General features: G+C 44.1%; 1 protein-coding gene and 1 long non-coding RNA gene across 4 annotated transcripts in view; one reads left to right on the forward strand and one right to left on the reverse strand.

Moving 5' to 3' along the window:
- Positions 1 to 11,215, reverse strand: part of NGLY1 (N-glycanase 1) — a 60,888-nt gene extending 49,673 nt beyond the window's left edge. For 2 of the 3 annotated variants that reach the window (XM_018041963.1, XM_018041965.1), the window contains exons 1-2: positions 11,048 to 11,215; positions 3,279 to 3,393 (exon numbers count right to left, since the gene is read on the reverse strand). In XM_018041963.1, coding sequence (XP_017897452.1) covers positions 3,279 to 3,393; positions 11,048 to 11,187 — 255 coding nt within the window. In that variant the 5' untranslated portion in view covers positions 11,188 to 11,215. Of the gene's footprint in view, positions 1 to 3,278; positions 3,394 to 9,762; positions 10,173 to 11,047 lie in introns of those variants that run through there. The other variant, XM_018041964.1, reaches the window with a different exon arrangement.
- Positions 13,307 to 16,674, forward strand: LOC108634086. Its single transcript, XR_001917367.1, has 2 exons — positions 13,307 to 15,762; positions 16,422 to 16,674. It is a non-coding gene; the product is annotated as an uncharacterized LOC108634086 (long non-coding RNA).

The following is a 20,147-nucleotide window of genomic DNA, read 5'->3' on the forward strand; positions in this document are numbered from 1 at the left end:
CTCCTGGAACTCAAATATCTGCTGAAAGAAATCTGATTCCATTGAATCTTTAACAACAAACTTTAACAGTAAAAAACTAGTAGTCTCCAGTTGTCATTTACTTGAAAGTGAAAGTCACTCAGTCATGTCTGACTCTTTGCAACTCCATGGACTATACAGTCCATGAGATTCTCCAGGCAGGAATACTGGAGCGGGTAGCCTTTCCCTTCTCTAGGGATCTTCCCAACCCCAAGGATCGAACCCAGGTCTCCCATATCCCAGGGAGATTCTTTTTTTCTTAATTACTTTTATTGAAGGATAAATGCTTTACAGAATTTTGCTGTTTTATGTCAAACCTCAACATGAATCAGCCATAGGTATACATATATCTCCTCCCTTTTGAACCTTCCTCCCCATTCCACTCCTCTAGGTTAATACGGAGTCCCTGTTTGAGTTTCCTGAGCCATACAGCAAATTCCCATTGGCTATCTATTTAACATATGGTAATATAAGTTTCCATGTTACTCTTTCCATACATCCCACCCTCTCTTCCCCTCTCCCCATGTCCATAAGTCTATTCTCTATTTCTCCACTGCTGCCCTGTAAATAAATTCTTACCATTTTTCTAGATTCCATATATATGCATTGTATTTATGATTTATATATATAATTTATGATTATATGATATACGACATTTATCTTTCTCTGACTTACTTCACTCTGTATAATAGGTTCTAGATTCATCCACTTCATTAGAAGTGACTCAAATGTGTTCCTTTTTATGGCTGAGTAATATTCTGTTGTGTATACGTACCACAACTTCTTTATCCATTCACCTGTCAATGGACATATAGGCTGCTTCCATGTTCTAGCTATTGTAAATAGTGCTGCAATGAACAATGGAATACGTGTCTCTTTCAGTTTTGGTTTCCTCAGGGTTTATGCCTAGGAGTGGGATTGCTGGGTTACATGATGGTTTTATTCCTGTTTTTTAAGGAATCTCCATACCTTCTTCCATAGAGGCTGTATCAATTCACATTCCCACCAACAGTGCAAGAGGGTTCCCTTTCCTCCATACCCTCTTCAGCATTTATTGTTTGTAGACTTTTTGATAATGGCCATTCTGACTGGTGTGAGGTGATGTCTCATTGCAGTTTTGATTTGCATTTCTCTAATAATGAGTGATGTTAAGCATCTTTTCATGTGTTTGTTAGCCATCTTTATGTCTTCTTTGGAGAAATGTCTGAGTCTTTTTCGCACTTTTTGATTGGGTTGTTTGTTTTTCCGGTGTTGAGTTGTATACATTGCCTGTATATTTTGGAAATTAATCCTTTGTCCACAGGCAGATTCTTTATCAACGGAGCCACCAGGAAAGCCCAAGCATACTGGAGTGGGTAGCATATCCCTTCTCCAGGGGATCTTCCCGACCCAAGAATCATTTACTTAATTTTCCTGTCATTTGACTAAAAAATTTGCATTTCCTTGAACAAAATCAGCAATGTTCTCAATTTTCCCTGTCTATAGTTTTAACTTCTTTATGGTCAGATGCTTGTGAGCAGCTACAAGCAGATGACACGATAATTGACTACCCTGGCCTCTCCTTTGCAATCGTCATAGCCTTCACGCTCTCCTGACACCTCTACCTGAATATTTAACAGTGTACCAGTTACAACTATCCAAAAGACAGCTAGTAGTTTTTCCTCCTCTGATACCTGCTACCCTCCAGGACTTTTCTGTCTCAATGAATGGAACTCTCATCCACTCAGTTGCTCAAACCAAAACCCAGATGTTACCCTGACTTCTTCCTTTCCCTCATACTCCACATCTAATTTATCAGCAAGTCCCACAGACTCTGCTTCAAAAAAGAAATTCTGGATCCTGCCACTCCCTCATTCCCGTTGCTGTCGGTCTTTAATCCAACAAATATTTACTGAGTGCCTATGTGTACTGGTTCTTCCCCAGGAGCCAGAGCACAGGGAACAACACAGACAGAAAGCCCGCCCTCATGGAGCTTACACAAACCACTGCCATTTCTCAGAGAGATGGAAACAATAAGCTTTCTCCCTGGCCCTGGAGCTTATCCCTCACCCTCATGCAGAACATTCAGAATATTCTCTCTATAATGGCTAGGGCAATGTTTAAAAATATTCTTCCCTGCTTAAAACCTTTCAGTGGCTTCCCATCCCACTTGTCACCAAGTCGTCTTTACCACAGTTCCCCAAACTCCATGCCCACACCTCTGCCCACCTCTGTGGCTACTTTCTGTGCCAAAACTACACCTGGTAGAAGTCCTCTGCACAGGCCAATCTCCATGACTGGAAAGCGTTCACCCGAGAGCGTCAGGGACCTGAACTGCTTCTCCTCCCTCAGGTCCCAGCTCAAACATGATCTCCGGGGCCTCCCCGACCATTCTTCCTTACGTGGCTGCCCCCAACTATGGTGGCTTATGATGTCTTTTCAAGCCTTACTTCATCTATGTTTTCACATCTGTCTGTCTGCCTTATTGGAATTCAAGCTCCACGTGAGATGGGATCTGTTACCTCTTCACCACTGGATTCCTAAGGCCTGAAGTAGACGGGGGGAGGGAAGCAGAGAGGTGGGGAGGCAAGTGCACCCAGGGCTACTCAGCGAGAGCACCTCCTGAACAGCGGCCACAGCCTTGCCAGCTCTGACTGCTACTGATCACTCAGTCTCTAGAACCAGGTTTGATGTCGTTCAGTACTCCATAAACTAGAAATGGCTAAGCACAGACGTACACACAGAAAACTCATCATCTGGACAGCTACTTTCCTGTGTCATAAAATTAAACTATGCCACAGACTCCACAAGATGAAAACACCAAAGTTTTTGTCTGACCTAAAAATAAAAATAAACACAAAACACTGAGTCTTCTCTTCTGTCACAGAAGAGAACCCTTACATATGGCCGCTAACTCAACCTTTCCGTTTTTACCCTTTCATTTCTTCCAGGGGGTTGGAGGCCACTCTTCTGTTCTCACATAGTAGATTTTGGCTAAAAGTCTAAAAAGAGCCACAATTTAGTCCTTGGGTTGCACATCTGACCTCCCTAAAGGACGGAGATGGTAAGAACTCTCCCCATGAGAGAGCAGTTATATTTCACTGTGATTTTAAAGTATATTTACTGTGATTTTTCAATGTCCAATAAGTAAAGAAATAACTAGTTCCCCAGCTTTCCTGAACGAATCAATTAAAAAATATTATCTTGTTTAGAAATCACTGGTCAACACTACAATGAATGCTCTGTACATAAACTGCAGAGAAAGCCATGAACACACTTACCTCTTCAAATCCCATTTCAAATAAACATTCAACAGCTCCTCTGACAGGCAAGAGACGAGTAGAAAAAGTAGTGTTTCCAATCCGGATAGATCTATATTTTTCATCATTAGGGTTTCTGATTAAAAAAAAAAAAGTCTGATTATATATAACAATTTATAATTTTCACCGTGTTTTTACATTCTTTCTATGTTTTATACTGGCTATATTCCCTCAAGGCAGGAGAGAGCCTGACTTTACAGACAGCCGGTGTGGAAGGACACCCTGATCTGGTGATTCTTCCCTCAGGTCACATTTAGCACAATATCACTGTTAACCTTCACAGCTGATCATAGTAATGCTGCCAGGAGGGAAATACATGCAACTTTCTATTTCTGTGCTGTTAAAATTAGAGACCTTTATGAGTTTTGGGACTGCTAAGAAAAAAAAAAAACTTAAGCAAGTTCCAGACACGGGCAGAAAGTTTTGCCTGTTTTGTTCTGATGGATCTAAATCATCAAGGATAACACCTGACATGTAGATGGTGTTAATAATTTATAGTTTATTAAAAATTAATAAATGCTTGTGAAATTAATGAATACAAGAAACTAAGAAGTTACATAAAAGTGAACCAAAGTTCCTCAAAGACTTTACTTCTGACAAACACGAACCTAGTTAATACTTAACAGTCATTTGATTTTTCTTCCTTCCCTAGGCCAATGGTTGTTTTTACTACAAGTCTTGTTTCAGCTCAAGGTCAAAAAGGCCTTCTGAACATAATTTAGGATAAGTAGGTTTCATATCTGACAGTGACACCCTTAAAAATGGTGAAACTTAAAGTGTTAGTCACTCAGTAATGTCCGACTCTATGTGATCGCATGGGTTGTATCCTCTGTTCATGGAATTCTTCAGACAAGAATACTGGGGTGGGTTGCCATTCCCTTCTCCAGGGGATCTTCCTGACCCAGGGATCAAATCCAGGTCCCCTGTATTGGACGCAGACTCTTAACCATCTTGAGCCGCCAGGGAAGTCCAATGGCAGTGGCTTCCCTCAGCACGACACTACGGTTTCTGTGGCTGCGTCAGGTATCCACAGAAGTCCTGAGGCCATCAGTCTGGGGTCTGGAATGGCAGGGTGGACAAATGCTAGCAGATAACCAGCCACCTTAGTCCTAAACTTATACATGTTCTCTATACTGTGATGTAAAAACAAAACCAAAATAGGGATTTTTAACCGTGGAAGTTTCAACAAATTTCACATTTTTTTCCATCGAGCAGCTCCTGTTGCTAAAAAACTGTCATAAACACTACATGAAACTTTTTTTTAAAACCTCTTTTCCGTAATTTCAAAAACTACACAAGATTGTTACAGAATATTCAGAGACAAAAGTTTTAATATAGTGTTCTTTAAACTGTCCAGATTGGTGCTAATCTATTCTTTGCTATTCATCCATGCTACTGCTAAGTCACTTCAGTTGTGTCCGACTCTGTGTGACCCCATAGATGGCAGCCCACCAGGCTCCCTTGTCCCTGGGATTCTCCAGGCAAGAACACTGGAGTGGGTTGCCATTTCCTTCTCCAATGCATACAAGTGAAAGTGAAGTCACTCAGTCGTGTCCGACTGTTCGTGACTCCATGGACTGCAGCCTAGGAATACAGAAATTGAGAGCATTCAATTATTATTAATTATTACAGTAACTTGACATTGCCATGAAATTTTCATTGTATTTTACAAAGTTATGGGTCCACAAAGGATTGGAAATTAAAAACAAAAGCACTGTTCTTCACTGCAGGTCATAAAATGGTCACTGCCATAAAATGACAGAAACACAAGGAGAGACAGGTGCCTTACTATTTTATTCTGTGTATTAGATCAGAGTTTCTAAATCTTGACAATACTGACCTTTGGCCTTTGTTGTGGGGGCTACCTGGGCACAGGAAAATGTTTAGCATCCCTGGCTTCTCTGCTACACTATGTCACAAGTGTGCCACTCTTTCTTACAATGTAAACATTAAATGACAGCATAACCCTACCTTTATCAAAGCTGGTTACACATAAATGAGGCATCTTTCCATGATTCTCAACACATCCCACAGGATGATAAACAAAGCAGTACCACCAGGATGGTACAGTCTACTGGTGCAAAAGTGCCAGAGCTCTTAATCTACTTTTTCCCAACAGTTCCCAGATTTCTACATAATCAGTCTTTTACTGTACTTAATATTCTAATTTTTCTTCCCCTTTCCACTAGTGTTTAAAAATTCTTATAGAACTTACACGAGCTGTTCTGCTATAGCTTATTAGTTTGATGTGTTTCAAAGTAACTGTCGATGCAGCATCTTTGATATGGGCTTTGTATATTTTTCCTCTCTAGCATCTAATAGGCAATTTCCTATCTTTGTACACTATCTTTGAACCTCACATACTGTTCATCTGTTTTTCTCATTCAATGCATACTGCAAACAACAAAAAAAATGGCAATAATGTCCAGTTACCCAAATCCTATCTTCCTCGTTTAAAATGTGTTGAGCAGACCAGCCATGGTCGTGTGTATAGACTGATGTGAAAGTCAACCTCTTAAGCCCTCAAAGGCTTAGAGAACTTGGCTTAAGGACCTTCAGACCTCAAACCCATCAGCTCCCATTTCCTGCCTTTGGAAAAGCGCCACACGGACATAGACACACGCCTAGACTCTAGCTTCACAGTTTAAGCCTTGTGCAGCTACTCTCCTTGAGCTCATTACTACTCTTCTTACCCTGTGGTGTCTAAAGCAGCCCTAAGGATCACCTTTAGTTTTGTCTGATATTCCGTTAATTCTCTGAAGATTTTTCTCAAGTTTTTTTGTGCTATAACTCTTCGATGTTTTTCTTCCTATATCTGCTGAGCATTAATTATTTCTACGACTTCCAGTATTTATCTTGCTTGTTAAGCAGTTACTTTGTACCTTAGCTTGAGGTTTCTTCTGGTTGCTAGATGATGCTGTTGAAGAGATGGGGCTTCAATGGGCAGCAAAATTTCCTGAATCTCACTCAACCATCACTCTGAAAACATTTTGGTGTCTTGTGAGTTGTCTTACCCACAGGTATTACCAAATTGTTTCATCTATAGAAAAATTAGTGTTTGTATTTACAACTGACCCCTTCATGTATCACACAGCCTTGTCATGGCAAAGGATCTTGCTTAACTCAATGAAGTTGAGTCATGCTGTGCAGGGCCACCCAAGAGAGGTCATAGTGAAAAGTTCTCACAAAACGTGGTCCGCTGCACACAGCTCAAGAAGCAACAGTACTGGACGTGGAACAATGGACTAGTTCAAATTAGGAAAGGAGTACGTCAAGGCCGTATATTGTCACCCTGCTTATTTAACTTATATGCAGATAACTTCATGCAAGATGTCGGGCTGGATGACTCACAAGCTGGAATCAAGATTGCTGGGAGAAGTATCAATAACCTCAGGCCTGCAGATGACACCACTAATGGCAGAAAACAAAGAGAAACTAAAGAGCCTCTTGATGAGGATGAAAGGGGAAAGTGAAAAAGCTGTCCTGAAGTTCAACGTTAAAAAAAAAACTAAGATCATGGCATCTGGTCCCATCACTTCATGGAAGATAGAAGAAAAAGTGGAAACAGAGACAGATTTTATTTTCTTGGGCTCCAAAATCAATGTGGACAGTGACTGTTGCCATGAAATTCAAAAATGTTTGCTCCTCGGAAGGAAAGCTATGACAAACCTAGCCAGTGTATTAAAAAGCAGTGACATCTCTTTGACAATAAAGGTCCATACAGTCAAAGCTATGGTTTTTCCAGTAGTCACATACGGATATTGGACCATAAAGAAGGATGAGTGGCAAAGAATCGATGCTTTCAAATTGCGGGGTTGGAGAAGACTCTTGAGAGTCCCTTGGACTGCAAGAAGATCAAACCAGTCAATCCTAAAGGAAACTGACCAGGAATATTCATTGGAAAGACTGATGCTGAAGCTCCAATACTTTGGCCACCTGATGCAAAGAGCCTACTCATTGGAAAAGACCCTGATGCTGGGAAAGACTGAAGGCAGGAGGAGAAGAGGGCGGCAGAGGATGAGACGGTTAGATAGCATCACCAACTCAGGGGTCATGAATTTGAGCAAACTCTGAGAGATAATGGAGGACAGAGGAGCCTGCTGACTTAGCAACTGAACAACAATTTACAACTGAATAGTAAGAAAAACCCCTGCTTTTCACCCTAAAAGTCATAATCAACTGTATTTCTAAGATTTTAAGACATACTAGCAAAAAGCCTCCCACTGAGTCACAACTTTCCTTTTCTCAGAAAAGGAAAACATAAATGTTTCTACTTCAGAATCTCTGAAATGCTAGGAATTAAGTATATCTGAGCAATTTACTTGTCCTCTTCTTCTTTGGAATGCACAATCCCAGAAAGACCTCTCATAAATGGAAACTTAGTACATGAGTGAATTCTATAATCTTGTATTTTTATCACTGATCACAGAAGTCATTTTGTAGGTCATTTGAAACACTATTTCTTAGACCTTCTGAAAAACTGTTATTCTGACGTACATGTAAAATTTCAAAAACATCTCTCTGCCTTCAGAATCATCTAGGAACCATCTCTGGCTCTAACTAACTTTACCATTCTCTGTAGCTGACAACATGGGAAACGTGCACATAACCCAGCTTAACATGAAAATCTGAATGAGAGAAACAAACATGTGTGCCATGTCCTTTATTTATTTCTAATTTCTGCAACAGTTTTATAATTTAAGTGTTGTTCTTTTCTGTTAACACATTATTGACCAGGGGATTTTTGTAGAAACTAAGACCGGTGGCCAATGATTTATGTAGTTGAGTAATGAAACACTCTGGTCAATAACATCTGGGTAACAAAAGATGTATTAATATGTCTCTGGTCAATAAGTTGTTAAACATGAGGAAATTGATACCCAGAGTTTACATAAATTGCCTATAATCACATTTCTAGGAAACGGCTGACTGGGACTTAAACCCACTCACTGGTTTGATTACAAACACTCTCCACCATACAGTTGCCAACAAACTCATCCATTCTCCGTTAACTGCCTGGCTCAGTTTCTCCAGGTGTCAGTGGTAACCCAGATGAGAAATCTGAAGTTATCTCAGGCGTTCTGTCTCCTCCTGTTACCAGCTGTACCCCTGGCACTCAGTCAAGGATTGCCAGCCCCTGCCTACAGTTCTCTCTCCATTCATCCAGTTATGCACATGCTGACTGCAACAACTTCAGACGTGAAACCCACGCCCATGTCTTCTTATGTCATCATTCTACATGAATCTCTCATTATGCTCTGAGTCTAGAAACTGCAAGTGCTTTCTGTTGCCTATCACATCAAATATATGTCATCTTATCAAACCTTTCTTCTCAAAACCGTTCCACATCAGGTCCCTGCTATTTCCTCTCATATAAATATGTGAGCATTTAAACATCATGCTCGAATTGTCCTCCAGGTATTATGCTATGGCTATTTTCTGTATCTGTGTCTTTCTCCTAGACATATTTTCTTTGAAGAAAGAAACCACTTTCCATTCTTAGCCCTTCCCAATCATACCCAGTGCAGTTCATAACCAGTAACTGTGTGCAGTTCACAAAGGAAATTAGTGGGAAATAAAATGTTTTTTTAAAGAATGAATGAAGCAAATTTTCCAGGAAGCCCATGTGGAATGTCAGTAAAACTATTACAGATTCTTGAAAGGTAGATACTGAGGACAGCAGATTTTTATCAAGAAGTTAACAAACTGAAAAAAAAAAAGGTTCTAACCCATGGTATATTGTGCATGCAATATAGCATATACTTCATTCTATAATTTCACGAGCTTTATGACTCTTAGTTGGGGAACAGGATAAGCATCATCCGAAGCAGAAATTTAAAATTTAACCCAAAGTATTATTTTCACCTGTGTGTAGTGACAAATATTGCTATTCAAAAACAAACTGCAAATGACATCCTCATTTCAGCATTCACCCTATAAAATACTATAACTACCCTGAGGTAGTTGCAAGGGATATCAAGACAACCCCACCTCCCTTATCTCTAAGTTTAAAGAATTTCTTAAAGCATCAAAACAAACAGAAAACTGTGGTCTCCTCTGTTCTCTAGCATACCTGCAGTGTAGAAAGGCTAAGGACTCAAGAAGTCTGGGGCTTTTCTGTCAACAAGCTAGTAAATGGACTTGGAAGGGGAAGAAAACATGGGTCGCCTCCACTAAGACCAAAGGAGTTTGAACTATAAGAATATGAGGGCAGGGAACTCATATTACTACTTAAGACAAACTATAACAGGTAGTTTTTCACACCATCTCCACTTATATGAGTTCCACTTCTAATTTACATTTTTTAAGACAGAAAACATAAACCATGGTAAAGACTGTAACATGCACGAACAGCATGCCAAATTTCTTCTATGAGTTTGGTAAACATTCCTATTGATGACTGCGATGCAAAAGGATTTCGTTCCTCACAACACCTTGATCTCACCATCTGTGGTTTCACGGGGTTGAAAGCAGAAGCGAATCCTTATTGTAAGGCCAACTCCCTGTTCCCAATAACAGAGTCTGAACAGCTGGGTGGCTCCCCAGGCGGGAGGTCCCAGCGGTGCATGGGTTCTGGAGAACTCTGCCTCGGGGCTCACTGCTGGCAGAGTCCTCTGGCACCAGACTCGAGCTCTGAAGAGCTGTTCGACCTCCTGGGGTAGGGAAGGCGGGCAGAGAAGGTGTCACAGAGGAGGGAGACAGCCCCCACATAGATCACAATCCTGCCGCTGTGCACACTGCACCCCTCGGGGCACCTGGCTCAGGACAAGGGTTCCATGTGTTGTTCCTTCGATTCACTTGTAAAGTCATGAAAGTTACCTGTATGAAGAGCTTCCCTGGTGGCTCAGCTGGTAAGACCCCGATTCGACCCCTGGGTCGGGAAGATCCGAGGGGGAGAGCGGGGGAGAAGGGGGAGGGGAAAAACGGGGAGGGGGGACGGCGGGCGGAGCCTTCACAGGTGCCCTCTGCCCCTCTCCTCAGGTCCCCTCTGCCCCCCTCTCCTCAGGCGGCCCTCTGCCCCCCTCCCTCAGGTGCCCTCTGCCCCTCACCTCAGGCTCCCCTCTGCCCCTCTCCCTCAGGTGCCCCTCTGCCCCCCCCCTCCCTCCCCCCCCTCAGCCCCCTCTGCCCCCCTCACCTCAGGTGCCCTCTGCCCCCTCCCTCAGGTGCCCTCTACCCTCCTCCTCAGGTGCCCTCCGCCCCCGTCTCCTCAGGTCCCTCTGGGCACCACGTCGTGGGAGCTAAGAGCCGAGGGAAGTCGTCCGAACTCCACTTCCCGACGCCCCCAAGCCGCGAGGTCCCTCGGAGCTCTGGGGGTGAACAAAGCGCCCCCGGCCAGGGCTGCCCTCGCGGACACGACGGCGCGGGCGCCGCAGACGCCGGCCGGAGAACGCGCGCCCCTAACGAACTTCTCAGCCGCCCGCGGCAGGTGAAGGCGCCCGGCGGGGAAAACGCCCAAGGGGGCGTGAGACGCCTGTGGCCACTTCTGTCCGGACTCGGAAGACGGTTCAACGGCCGGAGCCCCGGGCGCGTCTCCCCGTCCCCGCCCCGCGCGACGCCAGGTCAGGTCGGGACGCCGCCTCCCCTCGGGCGGGGCTGGGCGGGCCGGGTCTCCGTCCTGAGGGGCCCGGGACCGGCGACCCGCCCCGGCGCCACCGGCCGGGCGCCCCCCGAGCCCGGGCCGAGCGGGCGCCGCGCCCCGCCTGCCGTCCGCGTCCCCCCGCGGCCCGCACCTGAGGATGTTGTCCGCGTAGGTGAGCAGCAACCTGGAAGCCTCCAGGAACGTCTCCGGGGTGTTCTGGCAGAGCTCGGCCACGGCCGGGGACGCAGAGCCGGCAGAGCCGCCCAGCTCCGCCGCCGCTGCCGCCGCCATGCTCGAACGCGGCCGAGCCCCGCCCCGCGCCGTCCGCTCCCGCCCCGCGCCGCGCGCGCTCTGAGCAGGCGCCCCGGCGCGCCGCGCCCGCGGTCGGTCCGGAGGGCAGGGGAGGCGGAGGGAGAGGTGAAGGGGGAGGCGAGGAGAGGGGGGCGGGGCAGGGGGCGTGGCGGGGAGAGGGGGCGTGGTCTCCAGGGCGGGGGCTGGTCTCCAGGGACTGGGTCGTCTAGGCGGGGCGGGGGCCTTGTCCCCGCCTGCTGGGGGCTGTTTGGGAGCTTTGAGGTTTTGGACTGAGAGAAACCTGGTGGTCAGGGCCCAAGGAGCTTCCACCAGACCGGGACGGGGTCTTGATCCTCCAGAACAAGGGGCTCTGCTCAAGGGTATTGGGCGTCCCTAGTGGCTCAGCTGTAAACAATCCGCCTGCCATGCAGGAGGCGCGAGTTCGATCCCCGGGTCGGGAAGATTCCCTGGAGGAGGAAATGGCAACCCACTCCAGTATTCTTGCCTGGAGAAACCCATGAGCAGAGGAGCCTGGAAGAATACAGTCCATGGGGTCCTGCAGTCTATGGGGTTGCAGAGTCGGACAGGCCTGAGTGACTTAGCAGCAGCAGTAGCAGTCTGGTGGTGATAGCTTCCAGTAAACATATCCGATTCGTGATCTCCGAAGAGTTACCTTCAGGACCAGGGACCAGGCTTGATCACTCAAGAACTTTTGTGTAACAGAGTCTCATTAAAGTATGAAAGGAGACAGAGAAAGCTTCTTACCAACCTGCCTGGGAATTGACTCAGTAGTCTGGGCCAGGGGTGGGGTGGAAGGGCTGGTACAGGGGGCTGTGGGCTTTGGCCAGGGCTAGTGGGTGCTGGCTGGTACATCGCAGAAACCTGGGTTCCTCTGTGTCCCAAGGCTGGCCTCAATAGATCCAGCCAAAACGGTGGGGAAACTCCTTGTACTCCAACTGCCAGCTTTTTCCTGAATGAAAATATCTTACAGCTTCCTCCTTGCAGGTTGTCAGGCCTTCCTAAATAAATAGGGACGAAAGACCCCAGGAGGAAGGAGCAAACAGTTTTCAAAACCAAAGGCATAGCTATGAACTCTGCTGGGATTCTCCTCTATGGATTCCTTTTAGAACTAGATAAATTATTGAAAATCTCTTGCATCATTCCCAGCCCAGATAGTATTGTGCTTCTGTAAAGAAGTGTTTTTCGAAACTGCAGGTTGCAGGTGGTGGACTCTATTGACCAAAATAAAACACAGACCCAATAATGACAATAGGATAGAGGGGAAAGGGGAGACAGCAAGTTATGCATCCCATATAGTAAGGGTATGTATCAATTTGTGACTTTTTGTGCAGGTAGAGGCTGTGATGAGTGTCCTCTGTTCCTTTTAGAAGATGGATCCTAACCTCTTGAATCCATGCTCTGCCTCTCCATGCCTTTGAAAATGTGCTTTACCAATGCCTCCTTTCTTTGCAGAAATTCCTTTCCAAATCTCAACAAATATAATTTCTTGACGATAGGTTTTAAATAGGTTAGTTTTTGTTTAAGTTACTTTAAATTTTCTTGATGCTTTATCTTCAGTTTGCTTTTTAAGTTCGAAATTTTCTTCCAGTATCTCTGAGCAAGGCCCTGAGCTATACTATCTACTTATTGTTCAATTGCCAGATATGTGTGAGAAGATTTTAATAAATATAATATTTATTTATATATTACTATTTATGTTAATAAATATAATATTCCAGGTTCAATTATTGTTCAATTGCCAGATATGTGTGAGATTTTAATAAATATTTATTTATATATTAATATTTGTATGTTAATAAATATAATATTCCAGGTTCCAAGAATAGTGTGTTTAACTGATAATTTGTTGTTAGCTTCTGTAACTAAAGATTTCCATGATTTAACATAAATACCTTTCTTGTCCACACAGCAGTTTAACAATGCAGTTCTCATTTGTCAGTTCCTCCGTGTAATGATTCAGGGCCCCAGGCTCCTTTCATCCCATAGCATAGAGATCAACAAACATTTTTTATAAAGGGCCATATGCATGCATGCTCCGTTGCTCAGTTGTGTCCAACTCTTTGCAATCCCATGCCCATGGACTGTACCGTGCCAGGCTCCTCTGTCCATGGAATTTTCCAGGCAAGAATACTGGAATGGGTTGCCATTTAGTAAATGTTTAAGGCTTTATGGCCATACCGTCTCTGTTTCAACTGTGTAACTACTCTGCCTCTGCAGCAAATAGTAGTTTGCTCTTAACTCCCCTAACATGGGGTGTTAGGGTGAACAGCATGGGGTGTTACGGTCACCAACACTCCCTGGCAGTCAAATTCTGTGAGTAACTTCCTCTGTATATATGTGAGCTTCCACTGTAGCTTGTAGATCGTATTGAGTGGTTTTGAATCTGAGGATTTAACCAACAGCAGACCGTGTAGCACTGTAGCATTTCATATTTTTAAAAAATCTACATATTAAGTGAACCCAGGCAGTTCAAGCCCATGTTATTCAAGGGTGAAATGTACTTTAGAATGAATAGGTATAGCTATGTTCCAATGAGACTATTTACAAAAACAAGCAGACTTCTGGATTTAGCTTGTGGTTTGTTAACTACTGCTATATGGCCTCAGAGACTTCTGCATTTACTTAGTGGCTGAGCACAAAGAAGGCATATCTGCTTCATGCGGCCAGAAATGACAAACAGCATTTTCTTTACTGTATCACTGGTGAAAAGGAAGCCCCAACTAGGTAAAAGTCCGCCAGGGTTGGGGAGGTTGGGAGGCTGGGAAGTGTAGTCCTTAGCTGGACAGGGAGCACCCACAACCCTCAAGCAGGGAGGATGAAGGTGGGGGTTGGGGTTGTGATTAGCTGTCTCCATCACAGACTGTATTCTCCTGGAGTTTCTTTTTCCATCAACGTATTTATTCTATAATAATCATATAAGGTTACCATATACTATCTAATAGGATTTTTTTTTAAAGATCTAGAACACCTCTTTTTTTTTCCCCCAAATACAATCTTAAGAGAAAACCTAGTATATATAAAACACCAAAGTAGAAGCACTCTAGGATTGAAGCAGGAATGCATATGTGGATGTGGGGAGGAATAGAGTATTAGCAACTCAGCTTTTCCCTTGACAGTTGTTGGTCTTGGGGGTGCTTCTGTGGGAAACATGCAATCATAATGACAAGATTAATGCTATTATAATATCATACAGTCCATAACGTAATAAAAATCCTCATTTCAAGGGTAATTCACTGAGTTACTGTTTATTTTAATTCACCTGAAATTTTACTCCTTTCCAATTACTCTTTACTTTGAGTAACTAAAATCTCTCTAGGATACCATTTATGGGGCTATTAAGGAATTTATTATAATAAGGGACTTGACTCATTCTTTTCCTTGTCTGCTTCTTCTGCTTAACGTAAGTTGAAAATATTTTGAATTTTCAATTTCCTGTAGAAAAATCAAAGATATTAAGCTACTCTTAATCTCTTTATACCCACCACTGCTTCAAACACATAAAAGGATATTCTAGTATTAAATCAGGTTTGAACTTTCTGTTCTTTCACTTTTTTTTTTTTTGCTTCAGAGTAATGAATTTCCTTTTAGGATTCCAGCTTTATTAAGAACACCATCTTTAGAAGACATATGACATATGGTGGCACTATTCTTAGATGAAATAAAGATACGACTAAAATTTCCCTGGGACAGGTTTTATCATAAAAAATGAAAATGTCGGCCTAAATGAAGACTACTGGCAAGGGGAGGGGTTGAAGCCTTTCAGGAGAATGTGATGCTTCACTATTGCATGATCGTACTACGTATATAGCCAATTCCTATTTATTGAGCACACACTCTGCAAAGCAGCCTGAGATGAAGGACATAAGAAACCTTTAATCTAGTAGGAAGGACAAAACGAATAATAATACCTTATACGCAGATAGCTGTTGAGTTGATGAAACAAAAAGAGCCACCATGAAAAAACCATTTGGTGAGAAACGTACAAAGCGGCGTATGCATACGCGTATGTGTTTATCCGTTCATTCTGTAACTCATTCACTCACCAAATAGTTATGCAGTGGCTACTAAAGGTGCTGTGCTGCATACTGAAGCGGTGGAGATGAGCACGGGCCTGCTGGCTTCACAGCAGTCCCTGTGAGTCCGCTCACTGGTTGGACCAGCAGCAGCATCACCAGGGAATTCATCAGGATGTTCTCAAGCCCCATCTCTTTTTTTTTTCATAATTTTATTTATTTTTGGCTGTGCTGGGTCTTCACTGCTGTGCAGGTTTCTCTCTAGCTGTGGCAAGTGGAGGCTCCTCTCTCACTGTGTTGTGCAGCCTTCTTCTTGCAGGAGCTTTTCTTGTTGCAGAGCACGGCTCGAGGGTGCTCGGGTCTCCGCAGTTGCGGCTCATGGGGTCTAGAGCACAAGCTCAGTAGTTGCGGCACACAGGCTGAGTTGCTCGGGGCACGTGCGATCTTCCCGGACCAGGGATTGAACCCCTGTCTCCTGCACTGGCAGTCGGATTCTTTACCACTGAGCCACCTGGGAAGCTTGCAAGCCCCATCTTTACAGGTGAGACCCAGCAATCTGTGCAGTAAGCCTTTCAGGTGCCCAGTCAAGTTTGAGAAGTATTCATTTAGAGGAAGGAAAATTCCACTGTCGTTGAAATTTCATGGAAGAGGAAGAATTTGAACAGAACCCTTAATTTGGAGGTTAATGGGGTGAGGAAGGGGCAAACATACCAGCTGTGGGAGATCACCGCCCACCGCCAAATACACACACACTTAAGGACAGCATCCTAGCAATCTCTCCTCCTTGCCATTGCCCTCGTTCAGGCCCCACCAGTCTGCACTCTCTTCCCCACGGCCATTCCCACACCCTCCAACCCCCCTGCACATACTGCAATGATGCTCTTTCTAAATCACTCCTCTGATCATATTATTCTTTGCTGAGAAGTCTTCTGTGGCTACCCCTTGCCCACATGTAACTAAGCAAGACCCTTATAAAGACTTCTGGGAACAGACCCCCCCCCGCCCCGCACCCGACCCATGTCCTCTGCCTGCCTTCTGTCTATAGAAAGACTTTAGTCAAAGGGAAACAGTGAAGCAGGACAAAACAATACTTTGGCCATTAAACAAAGTCAAGGACCTTTAGTTCTTTCTCAAGGACTATAGATAATACTCTGAACCTTGGCCTGTGAGCTGTTTTTCAGATTCTGAAACCCCCACCAGGTGGAGAAGTTAATTGCATGCTGCCCACAAGAAGGCAGACCCCAGACCAGTTGGAACCAGAAGGCTGATGATGCTGACTCTGGATTACCTCTCCACCAGCCACTCAGAAGGACGTCCACAAGCGGACCATGCCCTGATCCTTGAACACCATGATTCCTCACTACCCCTACTAGGGCAGGACACCCAGTCTTGAGGGCATTTGCCCGCTATGACCCCCTTTGCCTGGCCCAGCAATAAAGCTATTTTTGTTTTACTCAGAATCTTGTCCCCAAGGTTTAATCCAGCGGGAGTGTACAAAGACCAAATTTCAGCAATTCAGCACACACTCTACAGTCAAGTGATGTCAGGAATTAGGAAAGAAATTTGAACGTAAGTGGCTTTGTTCAAGACACAAAGGAGAAGCAGAGGGCCTGGGGTAGGGAATTAGAGACTGTACCATTTCCTTCCTAGAGGAATTTAGATTCAATAAAAGAAGGTTGCAGTCCATAGGTTGCAGACTGGGGCTGCCCACATACCATCTCTGACCCACAGGAGTAATCCAAAGTCTTTTGCACAAAACCCAAGACTTGTTCCCATCAGCCCATTCTTCACTCTCAGACTTTCCCTGTTGCTTTGTCCCACATCTCAAATCCAGTGTTGGTCACACTGAACTACTACCAGCAGGTTGTAGAAGATGCCAGGTCTCAGAAGTTGGTTCTGTTCTGCCTGGCAGGATGCCCTTTCCCACCAAGATTACTAGACATTTACTCATCTTCAAAATGCAGTTCAAAGGTTAACCTTTTGGAAGACTTTCCTGACTTTGGAAGGTAGTATTGACCCATGGTATTATGTTGTCTCTGTCACGTTATTATAATTCTGTTATATTCTTTTATTATAGCACCTGTTTCAGTACTTGGCACGTATTTGTCTTCACGGCTATTTCCTTCTACTAGACAATGAATTTCTTGAAAGCAGGAACCATACCCTATTCATTTCCATATGCCAGTTTCTGGCTCAGGTTAGGCAGAAATGTTGAAGACAAGAAAGTACAAGCAAAGATACAGAGATGAAAAAAGAGAAGCTGAAGTCCATCCAGAGGCGATAAGCTTAGTTTTGCTGGGTGTTGGTCTGTACCCCATAGGCTTGCAAATCCTGTACTTGCTTCAAGACTGAAAAAAGAGCCCAGAGACATTGATGGTGTAATGGACGGAGGGATCTTACATGCGTGCCGCAGACGGTGGGCAGGTGGGCAGGACGTGGTAGGGGTCTTTGCTTCCGGTGGGAGGGGGCCCACGTTGGCATCCAGCTAGCTCATAGGTTACCAGGAGGAAAAAGCAGAGGGGCATACCCCTCACGGCCCCTTTGATAAACTGTCACGTTAGGGAGGTTCTGATCTGAAGATTAGAACAATCCCTCGCTGGGACTGGGGCAAGTATGTAGGCAGGTCAGTCATGTGCACAGACGCAGGTGAAGCAGACTCTAGGTGAGCAGAGCAAGAGAACAGCCATCTTGGGTGGACACCTGTTTTAACAGAGAGTGGGAACTATGCCTCGAAAGACAGTTTTGAACCGAATCACAAAAATTTCAGTAAACCTATAGCTGAACAAGAGACTATGGTAAGTGGGGCTGTTTAGAAGGTTTTTATTTTAGATAAAATACCAATGTATTTTGGCAAAGAGTATGGTACTAAAGGGCTTCCCTGATGGCTCAAATGGTAAAAAAAATCCACCTGCAATGCAGAGAGACCTGGGTTTGATCCCTGGGTTGGAAAGACCCTGCGGAGTAGGGAATGGCAACCCACTCCAGTATGCCTGCCTGGAGAATCCCCATGGACAGAGGAGCCTGGTGGGCTACAGTCCATAGGGTCGCAAAGAATCACACATGATTGAGTCTAAGCACATGTACACACATGGTACTAAATCATATACAGCTATTAGAATATCATAAAATTTCTCACCCCTTTCCAGACCAAAGGGAAGATCAGAGGGAGGAATGAAAATGAAATGACTCATCAGTGGTTTTACTTTTCTACAATATTTTAATCAACTTGTCACTTGTTATGCAAGATAATTTTGTGGTGTACGAAAGAAAAAAGAACAGCGTGTTAAAACTGTATGTTACATATGAGTTTGGCTTCATAAAATATATTTTAGGTCTTTTCACACTGTGACTCGAAAACACTGTATATCAATGAAGAGAGGAGAGAGCAAATTTGGGTACTTCTCACTCATTAAGTTTTAGCTGTATTTTATAACCATATGTTTGTTTTAATTTCTCTTAAAGTAACTCTACTATCATTGAAAGAAGGTTGTACTAAGAAGTGATGGACTAGGCCTTGGATCAAGGATGACTCAAGGTCATATTAGGGAGCAATTTTAGAAAAAGTTTATTTCCAGACACATTTAAATCCATTACTAACCAAGAAAAGCTAAGTTCCTCCCAAATCCTCTAGAGCTGGGAAAGATGGCAAAGCACTCTACTTGGGAAAAAAATGCTTCAAGAGACATTGCCCAGAAAGAAACAAACACTCTGACAGGTTCAGATGCAGAGTATATAGTCAACCCTTTCTAAAGGAGAGAAAAGGACAGGGAATTCAGTGGCAGTCCAGTGGTTAGGTCCCCATGCTTTCATTGCTAAGGGATGAGGGTGCAGATTCAATCCCTAGTTGGAGAACTAAGATCCTGCAAGCTGCCCAGCAGGACCAAAAACTAAAAAACGAAAAAGGACACAAAATTCACCTGGGACAGCACATGAGCTGTAGTTGCTCAGTCCCTAAGTCAGGTCTGACTCTTTGTGACCCCGTGAACTGCAACACACCAGGCTCCTCTGTCCTTCACTATCTCCCAGAGTTTGCGCAAATGCATGTCCATTGAGTTGATGATTCTGTCCAACCGTCTCATCCTCTGTCTCCCCTCTTCTCCTTTTGCCTTCAATCTTACCCAGCATCAGAGTCTTTTCCAATGAGTTTGCTCTTCCATTAAATACTACCTTGCTGACTTCTTCAATTTTAAAAAATACGCTCATGTTATTTTCCCCTTCATAAATTCAGTCAGCTCTGAGCAAATAAGTTGCTGAATTTTTCAAAGACTTAGAAATAAATGTCTATGTTTTTCTTTGTTCTATTCCTGTCTCCATTCTTGTCAGACACTGGGTGTGATATTTTGAGCACCACGCAAGATCTGAAAATAAAATTTAAAAGTAAACATGTTTATTATTAGAAAGGCTTATTTGTATACTGTAGACAAGATAGGAAACAAAACTAAGCAAAAGTAAGGATGGGAGGAAATTCCCTGGAGGTTCAGTGGGGCTCAGCGCTTCCACTGCGGATGGTCCTGGGTTCCACCCCTGGAGGGGAAACTAAGATCCCTCAAGTCTCTGCACCGCTGGGAAAAAAAGGTGTGTGTGGGAGGGACATCACTATTACTGTACATACTTTGCAGACAACCCCCCCCCCCAACCCAAATCCCCTTTAAAAAGTAAAAACACAAGCTACGACTTGGATCTTCTAACAAAGTATCAATAGCTTTGCACATTAATAAATGCTTTCCACACTAATAAATAAATAAGTCCATGTTTAGCGACTCCTTAGACTGTAGCTATCCAGGCTCCTCTGTCCCTGGGATTTCCCAGGCAAGAACACCTGAGTGGGTTGCCCCGTTTCCTTCTCCAGGGATGGAACCCCGTTGTCTTCTGCCCCGGCAAGCCTTTCTTTACCACCGAGCCACCCGGGAAGCCCTACATTAATAG

This window comes from Capra hircus, chromosome 27 (genome assembly GCF_001704415.2).
Source record: "Capra hircus breed San Clemente chromosome 27, ASM170441v1, whole genome shotgun sequence".
NCBI lineage: Eukaryota > Metazoa > Chordata > Mammalia > Artiodactyla > Bovidae > Capra > Capra hircus.